At 33.6% G+C, this 12,431-nt stretch overlaps 1 protein-coding gene across 3 annotated transcripts; it reads right to left on the reverse strand.

Annotated features, from left to right (window-relative positions):
• Positions 1–268: 268 nt before the first annotated feature.
• On the reverse strand, positions 269–3,202 carry LOC133315655 (thaumatin-like protein 1b). 3 transcript variants are annotated; one of them, XR_009752112.1, is made up of 4 exons: positions 3,041–3,202; positions 2,228–2,930; positions 780–1,059; positions 269–600 (listed from the first exon to the last, which is right to left on the reverse strand). XR_009752112.1 is itself a non-coding variant. In XM_061517320.1 (4 exons), exons 1-3 carry the CDS (start codon positions 3,096–3,098, stop codon positions 837–839), a joined length of 984 nt encoding a protein of 327 aa, XP_061373304.1. In that variant the 5' UTR covers positions 3,099–3,202; the 3' UTR covers positions 269–600; positions 830–836. The 3 variants fall into 3 exon arrangements, 2 of the variants coding, with proteins under 2 accessions (XP_061373304.1, XP_061373303.1); XM_061517320.1 differs by having other exon boundaries at positions 830–1,059; XM_061517319.1 differs by having other exon boundaries at positions 269–1,059.
• Between the last annotated feature and the right edge of the window lie 9,229 nt (positions 3,203–12,431).

The raw sequence follows: 12,431 nt of genomic DNA on the forward strand, positions 1-12,431 counted from the left end.
TACTAGTCGAGCTATATAATGCATGCGCTAACCAAAAAGAGAGAGATAATTAAAATAAGATCCAAAAATTCTTTTTAAATTGTTAATATCCTTAGAATTGCTCTTCAATGGCATCCTCTCAAACATTTTAGATACGAGCTTATTTTATCTTATCAAATTTCACACTTTTTTTGTATTTTTATGCTCGTTGAACTTAGCTTTATATACTTCACATTATTCTCTCGAAATTTGTGCCCTTAAAAATACTCTTTATAATATTATGCTAGATTAAAGACAGAAGACAGTAAGATACTAAAATACGAGTCCATTTGCTTTTGTGGTCTCTTGTACTCAAGTCTTACATTCCAGGAGTAACAAATGAATCACATCGCCCACAAGACAAAGAATTCTTCTCTAGTGTCCCTATTAATCTAAACGAGAAAAAAATATTTAATTGCACCCACTGCCTTCCCTCCATATGGTAGTAATTTGATTTCAGAGGTTTTCACACTTGGACGAAAATAACCTTAGCTTTTAAGGTCGATACTGCTCGCGCGGAATCGGGGACCAAAGTTGAAACTCACAAGGTGATGATGTACTTCAATAGCAGATGAACTTTCCCTATAAATGGAACAAAACTAGGATTCGTAAGGGAGGTTCTATGCAATTTTTTTGAACTCAAAAATCCGCCTACACATGTTAATAATAAAAATGAAGAATTAGGATGCAATGAATTGTCATGGTAGATTTTTCCCTATAAATGACTAGGATGCTTGAACCTATGGGTCCTACTAACTCACGTGGCACATGCGAGCCTCAAGAGTTACACAAGTGATATAGAGGGCCCCACCATGTTTTTAGGCGTAAAAACGTGGCTCGTGGCACAACAGCCAAATAGCCATAGTGATGCTGACAATGAAGGCAATGGCTTGGGATTTCCACACATGGGTACACGTGGCCCATGATATTTCCCCTTGATCCAGGGCACCTACGTACACCATTGTGCCGTTGTTCAGCTGCGGCGAGGTAGAAGAACCACTGCTATCTGAATTCGGGTTTTGCCCCTGCGACGATTTCTGACTGCAATAACAACAAGAGTAACAATAACAATTAAGAAAAGCATGAATTTGGAAACATTGTTTCCAACGAGACAAAAAATGAAAATAGGAAACGGATACCGAACGCTACGAACTAGTTTCTATTTATTAACTAAATAAAATAGTGCTGCCTCATTTGCAAGTTTCGCCTAAAAATGAGTGAACCCCATGTGCAGTGATTAGTTCTATACCCCTGCGCTAACTTCAACTTCGATGGTATTGAGATTCGGTAATGTATCTATTTTTCCTCGTCTTCCTTCAAAATATGGTCCCCCTTCCTCGGAAACCACATGTGGAATTCTGAATTAGAATATACATTATGAAAATCGCTTTTCCCCTTAGTAATTGCGTACATTGCCTGCAAAAATTTGGCTGACATGCACTTTTCATATAATGACTTATCTTAATTTCTCTCTTCATTAATATTCAGATACTGATTGATAAAAAAAACTGGGAAAAGTATTTTTCAGGTTAATGGAAATAAAGTTATCTTCAGTGAGCTCGAAACGATGTCGTTTTGATATTATAAGATTAAAAAATTATAACGCTAAAGACTAATATAATCCTCCAATATATTATAATTACAAAAACACATTAATTCCTGCCTTAAAACGATGTCGTTTTGAGTTTACCGTAACTTATTTTCATGCGAAGAAATCATTTACTCTATTTAATATCTATACAAAAAAATACACACAAAATTTTCACATTACTTTAGCGTGCAAAATTTCACATAAAATATGTCCATTCCCATTTTCTGGTAAAGACAGGAAGCTCAACTTTGACTTTCACCAAAGAATTGAAATATCAATTATCTCGGATGGACAATGATATCGGATCACAATTTTTTAGAGCAAGTTTACATTTACTTTATAATAATTGATTTTATTTTTAAAAAAAAGATAAAACAGAGGGGTAACGTATTCCTCTGCATCACGTAAATAATACGAGTTTAGGAATTATATTGCCGAACCTACCACTTGCATTTACTGGAACGCCCATACATAATGTCATCACAACACAACAAAAGTGATCCCACCTCAGCCAACGTTCATATTTTAATATTGCATAGACAAAATTACCCTTTAAGTTTTAGCCGTTAGAGTGAAACGCGATTACCGATGAAGTAAAGAGTGATTCATGAATCTAACCTTGGGTTACTGTCATGGGAAGGACAAAAAGTGATTGTATAATCCGCAGCAGATCCACATGTAAAAGTGCTCGTCTTATCGTCGTACGCGTAGCTATAGGCGCGTGGGCAAGCATTCTTGAATATCTGAGAGTAAGCAGAAGGCTTGCAACTGTTCGGCGAACCATACGCGCCGCTGCAACAATACTGCGGCGACCCGAACGCCTCGCACGCGCTTTTGCACGCTACGCTTTGTTTTCCATCCACGCTCGCAACCTTAAGCTCTGAAGGGCACGCGCCGTTCAGGTCCTCAACGCAACCCGTGCTGGTGCAGTTGTCGCCGGAGCCACCTTGGGGAACCACCAGCATAGGGAGGTTGTAGCCATCAACCAAGCTGACGTCGAAGAAATCAAGGCCACCGGAGCCGTCAAGAGTGAACTCGGCTAAGGTGGCTGGCGGCGTGGCTCCGCTGCCGGCGCATTCGATCTTTCCGGAGCCACAATCACCTGTGGCGCAGGAGAACTTTCCGGTGGTGTCTTGGGTGCAGAGTGTGCGGCCCCAAAAACGGCCTCCCCAAGAGGTGGGTGTGGTTATGGCTTTGGACTCACCGGTTTGCAGAGCGAAACCGGTGGTTGAAAGAGGAGCAACTCCTGCGTTGGAAAGAATGCCTGGCCACACTGTGTAGTCGCATTTGTTAACAAGTGTAAACGTTGTTGATAAGACCCCTGCATAAGATGAAAATTACTACTTAAACATCAGCGGAATTTCATTTTCGTTAATTTCTTTGATGGCTCTTGTAATTTATATTATACTATATAGTAATATAATTAATTACCTGATGCTGACAGATGAAGTGTTAGTAATAATGAAAATAATAGCGTGAGCTGATCCATATGAAAGCCTACTTAGTTAAGAGATTAGATACTTTAAAAATAAAATAATAGAAATGAGAAGAAGGAGAAGGTGAAGGTAGAGAATCTAGTAATCCGAATACTTCTTCTCGTGCAATTAGGGACAAGAGATGTGGGCGTTGGCTCGATGGGTATTTATAGGCAGCAAATATTGCTATAATGTATGGGAATTACAAGTTTAGAAGAGCAGCATCCATATGGGCCCATTTCATCTGGGATCACCAATGTAATAAGCCTGGCGAAGCTCAAACCCCAAGGGAAAAAGTAACGTTATGTTATAAATAATACAGTAGTTGGATATTCATGATTCCAAAAGAGTCAACCCCAAATTGTAACTCTTTAAAATAAGTAATTTTCATCATTTATAGTATTACTTAATTAAAAACTGTATTTTATTGTAAAATTTGACTCTTGTAATTATTACTTCAGAGTATTAACTTTTTTTTTTTTTTTTTTTTTGAAAACTGATTCTAATTACAGTATTAACTATTGAGTAGTGACACTAAAATGTTTACATGCACACCCAAAATTAATGTTTTTATTATTTGGAGGTTATTTTTATCATTTTCAAAGAATATTATCGTTTTCCCCTTTAAGAGTATTGTTATTTTAAAAAATTATTTAAAGAATTATAAGGTAAGCGTAAACTGCAATTTTTGTTCTCTCTTGTCACTTTGTCTTATAAACAGATTTTTGACATCAATATAAAATTTATAAAAATGACATCGGGGTTATCTTTAAAGGGTGTTTGGTACACGTCATTTTAAAGGATTCTCGGAAAATTGAATTTTTTTAAATTTTTAATTTTCGGATATTATCGTAAATCGAATATTTTCATCATATTTTTAAAAATCAAAATTTCAGATAAAAAAAAAATTCTCTTCTACCAAAGCTCCCATAAGAGTATCAATTGCCAATCTAAGGTAGTAGGTTGATTGTATTCTTTTATCATTAAGAAATAAATGAAGATTTGTTATGTATTGGCCTATTAGGTACGTACAATCTGGAGGTCAAATACATTTATCTCCGAAGTAAGATAAATATTCTCTCATCGCATTTGATCTTCCTCAAACTGGCACTTACACACCTAATTAGATTCAAATATGAAATATGCATCACACAATGGAATTTTCTTTCCCATAAATACCTCACTCTTCCGTTGAGATTGAGGAGTCACTTTTTGCTCACTATTCTTGTTGTTGTTACTTTGTTGAATTACATCCTCATAGAATAATCGTGCCCTTCACTTTTATCTTAGATTTACAATTACTGTTTATTCACTATTCTCCATCTGATCTCTGATTCTCAGTTATTGCATGAGATTTATATAATAACTCAATTGTTGAACTCTAGTTCATACTGTTACCTTATTGATTCATTGCTATATCGACGTACAATAGCCTCTAAGGAAAAGAGATCTAACCCCAAGCTCTGAAACATATCAAGGTCAATTTTATATATTTAAAGAATTAAAGAAATGATATTTTTTATAATTAAATGAACGAATTGTTCTTAACTTTTTTAAAATATCTAATTAGAGATTAAATTGATGTTAAATTTTTCCGAACAATCAAAATAGTGTCACTTGTATGTTTGAAGTAACTAAGATGGATGTTTACTCAAAATATAATAGACTGTCACAATTATAAATAATATTTAGAATATTTATTTTAATAATTAAATTACTGTCCAGTGTTTTTTAGCCAAAAATATATCTATTCAGATTAAAAATAGAAACTAACAAAGTAACAAATATAATTAAAAATCTCTTACCCGCAACCGCGAACAATGATCATATACACGACCATGCAAAGTTAGCCATGCAATTCAACACTGTATTTTTTTTTTTTTATATATATAAAAGTTGGAATTGAACACTCAATTTATTATAACATATTCAATCTCCTAGAAACCTTATTTCACATCTGCGCCATCAAAGAGGTAAATGATAAAATCATGATGTTCCTTATACATTCAAATCAACAATAGTCTCATACGCTTCCGCAGATGCAATTTCCCTTACAATTGGTATCAGAGCATGATTGTGTTTTTTAATGTGGATCTAGTTTTATTTTACATTTATCATGTAATTTGTTTTGCTTCGTAAAATATGGCACCTAGGGTTCTATATTTGTTATTCAAATATTTGCATGAGTATCATTATAATTCTTTTTATTAAATATCTATTCTTTATATGGTTTTGACTTTAATCCATGGTAGAAATTTTCTTGGGTTGTAACAAGGAGGCTAATCCCATATGATTAGGTTTCCTCCTTGAATTTTATTTCAAATTTGTATCTTTTTTAATTTGTATTCCAAAATTGTAATAAAAAAAGATCAAGAAGATAAAAGCGCGTTCGTCACTGTTTTGACATTTTCGTGATGAATACTACCTTCGATCGAAAATCCGAGACCGTAGAAAGATTCAGAACGAAAAATCGAGTCAAACGAAAGTTGAATCGCAGAAAACAGAGGCCGGACGCTCCCTCACTCTTCACCGGAAGTATCTTTGGTAGAGCATGCTCAAATTTTGGTCTCTAGTGAAAATTTCTATCCTTAATGGCAAGGGTCATCAATAAAGAATAAAGAAATATATAAAATCTAAAATCTCTCAGAGAGTGGGCATCACTCTCCTGGAAAGAATAGGTGCGTGGGAGAGCGTGCCAGCTTCGTTTGGGGCGATTCCGGTGATCGTGGCTTCGTCTCATCAAGACGGTCCTTTCTATAAAATTTCGTATCAATCGGACATCATACGAAGGTGCAACAGTCGTGACGGCTAGGGTTCCTGAAAATTGACTTAAGGTTTCTCGTCAAAATTTGGTGTTTTGGGCCTTTGGGCTCATAGTTACCATAAAGAGGCTTGAAACAGAACCTATGGACTATAAGGAAAGGAGCAAATTAGCCGCAATGTTTCCTATTTGATTACTCTGTAATTTTATTTTTTTAGAAAACCATGGATTAAAGTTTTTATTATAATTAACTGCCTTAATTGTATGATTGAATGAATTATATGATTGATAACATGTTTTACTTCGATAACATGCCATATAGAATAGTTGGTGCCATATTGTTGCATAACTTGTACGATTACATGTGCATAGTAGCTATTATGTCTTCAGCGACTATTATGATAGTTATTATGTGATTATTTTGATTTTATATTATCTTGAAAAATTGATTAATAATTATTATGATTTTTGTTAAAAATCTAGATTAATAATTGAATTAATTAATTTTGATAATTTAACATCAAGACAAATAATCGTTATAGTAATTATTTTGATTTAAAATTATCCTCATAAATTATAATTATTAAGATTTGTTGAAATCTAGATTAATAATTAAATCGGTTATTTGGATGATTTAAAGCTAAAAAAATAATTTTGAAATATGTACATAACAAAGGAGTGTCCGGCCTCCGTTTTTCGCGATTCAACTTTCAGATACTTTCGGTGGAGAGTGAAGGAGTGTCCTACCTTCGTTTTTCGCGATTCAACTTTCAGATACTTTCAGTGGAGAGTGAAGGAGTGTCCTACCTCCGTTTTTCGCGATTCAACTTTCGTTTGACTCGATTTTTCGTTCTGAATCTTTCTACGGTCTTGGATTTTCAATCGGAGGTCGTATTCATCACGAACTTGTACAAAATAGCCATGAATGTCTTTTTTGGCATCTTCTTGGTCTTCTTTCATTACAATTTTTTTAATACAACGAAAATATATACAAAACTGAAATAAAAAATCAAGGAGGAACCTAATCATAAGGGATTAGCCTCCTTGTTAAAACCCAAGAAAATACAACTAAATCCCTACCATGGATTAAAGCCAAAAATCATATAAAGAATAGATTTTTAATGAAAAGAATACTCATGCAAATATTTGAATATCAAAAATAGAATCCTAGATGCCATATTTTACGAAGCAAAACAAATTACATGATAAATGTAAAACAAAACTAGACCCACTTCCAAAAACACAATCATGCTCTGATACCAATTGTAGGAGCAATTGCATCATGCGGAAGCGTTAAGACCATTGTGATTTGGATGTATAAGAATCATCATGGTTTTATCAATTACCTCTTTGAAGACGCAGATGTGAGATGATGATATTGCACACACAAACTGTTGTGGTAAACCTTTCAAACTATCTCTCGAGGAGGAAAATAAAATGTGTGGGCACTATTCAGATCTAAGCTTGCCTCTTTCTCTCAAATGACCTAGGAGGCTGATACTTAAGTGGTAGTATTTATATGTGTTCAAAAAAATCCTAGCTCTAAGCTCATTGGGCTTCTAGGTTTCTTAGCTCTTCTCGTACTAATAGCCAATTGGGCTTTAGTAAAAAAACACAAACCCAACACTTTAACACTGTATTAAAACAGTTAGGTAAATTACTATATTAAAAACAATCAAACCAATAAGCAGGTAAGAAAAAGAAATTCAACTATTTTTAGTTTTGAAAAATTCAACTGCTCTACGAATACCAATGTTTAAATTGGAAGGAGGCAAGAAAATAAGGATAGTGTGCCAAAACCATGAAGCTTAGAGCTTCCCAAACTCAGCAGGTACAAACGAAGTTGCTGTTACAAGGTTTTGTTTTGTATGTTTGTTTTTTTGGATAACTACAAGGGTTTGATTTAGTTGTGAGGAAGAGGGCAAAGGTTCTGATCAAGGGATCACCCTATGTCAGTGGGCTTTCTTGAGCCGGATTCAATGCCCGAACCCGATGTTGTTCTCTGTCCCAATTCTGTACCTTAACTTTTGTTAGATCAAGAATCTATATCCCAACTCTAAGGAACCTCCCATTGTATAATTCGTTAGAATAGCAAGATCTTTTTTTTTTTTTTTTTTTTTTTTTTGATAATCACAAGATCTTTTATTAATAAGTAATGGGAATGGTTACCTTTACAATTTTTTTATTTATAATCTCAATTATGTATTTTAAGAAATACACTTTCAAATATATATACTCTTCAGAATACAAAACTGAGATTATAAGAGTTGTAAATAAAAAAAAAAATAGAAACATAACTGACGCATAAGTGATAAGTAATTTAATTGTAATTTTTTTTAAATTAATAATTTATCTTAACCTTATAATAAGACAGTCTCGTATATAATTTGGCCCTCCTTATATATAATTTTTTTCATTTGACCCCTTAGCCAATCTCACCCATCTCCATCTTTAGGGTAGACATTATAATGTAATGTCATTATCATATCTGCAAGAAAAATTTCAATGATAAAATTGATGTCAAAGTAAGGTTCAGTGTTTCATGTTTGAAAAACTAGTCACTACACTGCACAATTTTGACTCTGTTCCTAACAATTGTGATGTCACATCATGTCATATCTGCGAGAAAAATAATGATGAGATTGATGTCAAAGTAAGGTAAAGTGCTTTCATATTTGAGAAACTGGCTGTGTGACTTGAACTATTAATTGGGCCGTGCAGATATATGATTTTTAATACACTGCATGTCTTCATGATTTTGGCTCTCTCCGACGGACGGAAATATTTAATATGTTCCATGACTACTTAATGATTTGGTGTTCCCTCTCACAACACTAATCTTTTCTTTCTCATTTTATTTATGCTATTTTTTTTCTTTTTTCAATTTTACCCTTCCATTTACCCTTTCTGACCCATCATTGTTCATTAGAGCCGGTACCCAGACCTGCATCTATATCAGTTCGTGTAGATGACATTTTGGTGACAGGAAGCTCTCTAAGTTCATCCGAAATCCGATTATTTTCTGCTTTTAAACAATCAATTTGCACTCGAAGACCTTAGTGATCTTCAAAGTAAAAATGCACCAGGCCAAGGCTATCAACACTCCTTCTCCTCTGAGTTCAGGTGTCAAGCTATCCAAACATGGACCAAGCCAGATGACTGATCCGCAATTGTTGTTGAGATATATAGTCTCACATTGGTTGTATGTGCAACTAATGTGGAGTTTATAAGGTCTTGGGCACTCTCACCCTTTGAGCTAGTTTTTGGGTGGTGTATCTCAAGATTCTTTACATGGTATCAGAGTCTCGCCGCCCCCCACTTTCTCTCGTGGAATTTCTTAGCACAGGTAGGATGGGCCTGTTGCATTATCCACTCTTCAAGCCCAATGGGCTCTCGTGTGAGGAGGCGTGTTGAGATATATAGTCCCACATTGGTTGTATGTGCAACTAATGTGGAGTTTATAAGGTCTTGGGCACTCTCACCCTTTGAGCTAGCTTTTGGGGTGGTGTATCTCAAGATTCTTTACAATTGTATCCATCAATTGTAGTAGGTGCATTTCTATATGCTACGTAGACCGTATCAGAAATCTCTTTTAGTGTCAATGAAATGAGGCAATTCATGCAGCAGCCACTCAAGGTGTACTTGAAAGCTGTGAAACTATGTTGCACTTATATTTTAAGTGTCAATGAAATGAGGCAATTCATGCAGCAGCCACTCAAGGTATACTTGAAAGCTGTGAAACTATGTTGCACTTATATTTTAAAAAACTTGAAATATCGTGTCCGACTTTCTTTGACACCCAGACACTTTCCAACATTCTAATACGTTTCGACATCTATAATATTTGAAATTTTATTACATATTATGAAAAAAATTAATCAACATTTTACCAAATTGATATAATAAAAATTAAAAATGAATACTAAATATATCTCATTAGAAAATATAAGAGATTTTCAATTTAAAAATATAATAATAAATATTTACATGTTATGTTTCTTTGTAAAATTAATGGATATTATAAATTTAATTTTTTTGTTGTTAAATTATTAAATATAATATAATATATTCTACGTAAATTAAAAATGTTATTTAATATTAAAATATATATTAATGTATCGAAATTTAATATTTTTTAAAATTAAATATATCAAAATATTGAGTCATATCATATTCAGTGTTAGGGTTGGTAGTTCTGTACTTCTGTCAAGGAATATTGGTGGTACATTAACTACTAGTTTTCATTTTTCTGCTCCAGTATTTCCTGGGTTCCAATCCACTACTTAAGCGGAATATAGTTATCTAACAAACACTGATGCTGAACTAACATGGCTTTAATCACTTCTGACATAATTGCATATTCCACCCCCACAGCCTGTGATCTTCTCTGACAATCTCAATGCATTGATGTTGTCCTACAATCCTATGTTACAAGCTTAAACCAAACACGTGGAATTGGATTTGTGTTTTGTTCAAGAGTGATTGTCCTACAATCCTATTTAATGAATTTTTAAGTTAAATTTTAATTTTGAATAATTCTAAACATTCAAATAAAATGAAAGAAAATCACTAGTTAATCTTATTTCCTTTTATTCCCCCTCCCTTAACTTCTTGTCTTATGCTCCTTTCCCAACTTTTAACATGTATAATAACTTTCAACGGTGTTCAAGCTAACGAGATCATCAAGCGGAGTTCAAAGTTTTGAAGAACTGGTTTATATATATAGTTTTTATTTTCTAATGTTACATGATGTGATTCAATTATTTATAAACTCACAATTATTATTTTTAAAAAAATTACATGTAAATTAAAGAATTATAACATGAGAAAACTTATATAACATGAGAACTATTTTGCATATATATATTTCGAAACCGACTTGAGGCTTCCGGTGAAGGCAAAGGTTCACCGAAATTATTGATGCGGCCGGTGGGAAAAGACTTCAAAGGGCTTCGAATAAATAAAGTAGTAAAATGAGCTGGAAATTCGAGCTGAGAGCGATTGGGCAATGCGAAGACAAATTAAATGTGTACATCAACGAATTTGAAGATGAAGTAATTTGAGTATTGGTTGAAACTTAAAAGCAATGCCATATTTTACATAAAAATAATAATTAATAATAAAATCACTATCCTCATAACTCCATCTCCCTTACCCTCATCTCAATTATGAAAAATGTAGTGCCCGTTGAGACTCCCACAAATAAGTAAATAAAAGAAAATATTATCTTCTTATTACATAAGATAATTTCTCTCATGTTTTTTCATTTCGATTTTCGTATCCATTTTTTTTTCTTATAATAACGAGACCTATCCATTTTTTCTCTACAACGTAAAATAACTATCTTATGTGAAAGAAGACTAATAAAACCCATAAATAAAATTCGTTAAGCTTAACAAATGAGCGAATGTTTACCAAAAATAAATAAAAAATAAGCGAATTATGCAAAAGCAGCTTTCGTCAGAGATTCGGATATAGCGTAATTTTTGTGCATCTTGAGGACGATCCAAATAAATTGGCCACATTTGGTGTGTCATCTTCTATCATGAATTGATCGAAGAGGAAATGAAGTGATAACAATGTTTAAGCTACCACCCAATCATCCGCATCCTCCCAATATTAGAGATAACATCAAGATGATGCAAAAAGCAGGCAGGCCAATTTAAAGTTGGTATTAATACTAATATTAATTTATATCAAGATTGCTATTTCCTAACAGCAAGCTTTTGTAGTTTCCAATCATGACAAATTCCTCACTGTCGAAAATCCTGTATTCTCAAGGTTCATGCTAGGGTACAAATATGGTTGATTGGCTAGGCAAAACAAATTGCATGACTATTAGTAAAGGTTTTTACTTCTTAATTTAAGGATGACTAGATGGAATGAAAAACGCCATCAATATGACATATGATACAATAGAATATTGTAGGTAAGTTATCCAACTTGTAATTTATATATAGATGATACAGCTGGTTAAAATTTAATTTTCATGAATTGGTTTTCCAATTTGATCCTTCATTCTGCAATTTGTTACAAGATAACTAAGTGCTACAAAGAATACATTAAAAATAAAATAAAAATAAAGGTAGGGTGAAAAGAAAATAAAAGATTAAACTTAGCATGGGCACATGAACAGTAAATCAGAACTAGGCAGCCCGGTAATCACTTCAGTCCTGTCCCGTTAGTTGTCTGCTAATCAAATCCCTCCAGCTTCCCTAGGGTGCTGCTTAAGGTAACACAAAGAAGTCCAATTCTTAAGATCCATGGGTCCAAATTGCTAAGCCCGTAATGTTGTAAAATGGGGTTGCTTTTTGGTGACTAAAGGCTCTGTTTTATTCAATGTGTCCTCCAAAGTCCATTTCATCTTTGCCGGAGGCTGGACGAAAAAGGGTATACTCATAACTCATAAGGGTTTTTTTTTTTTTTTTTTCAATAAAGTTGTTTTATACTTTAATAAATTGTTTATTCGAGATTTGTGTATCCATAAGTCGCTCTTTTCCTTGATTTTGGTACTTATTTCTTTGGCATTTGTTTTTTGGTGTTTTTCATTTTATCTTTTGCCAACACGAGGGAAGGGAAGGAGAAA

The sequence above is a fragment of the Gastrolobium bilobum genome, unplaced genomic scaffold (genome assembly GCF_033153095.1).
Source record: "Gastrolobium bilobum isolate Gb01-03AN ecotype WA unplaced genomic scaffold, APGP_CSIRO_Gbil_v1 utg4030, whole genome shotgun sequence".
In the NCBI taxonomy this organism is placed as follows: domain Eukaryota; kingdom Viridiplantae; phylum Streptophyta; class Magnoliopsida; order Fabales; family Fabaceae; genus Gastrolobium; species Gastrolobium bilobum.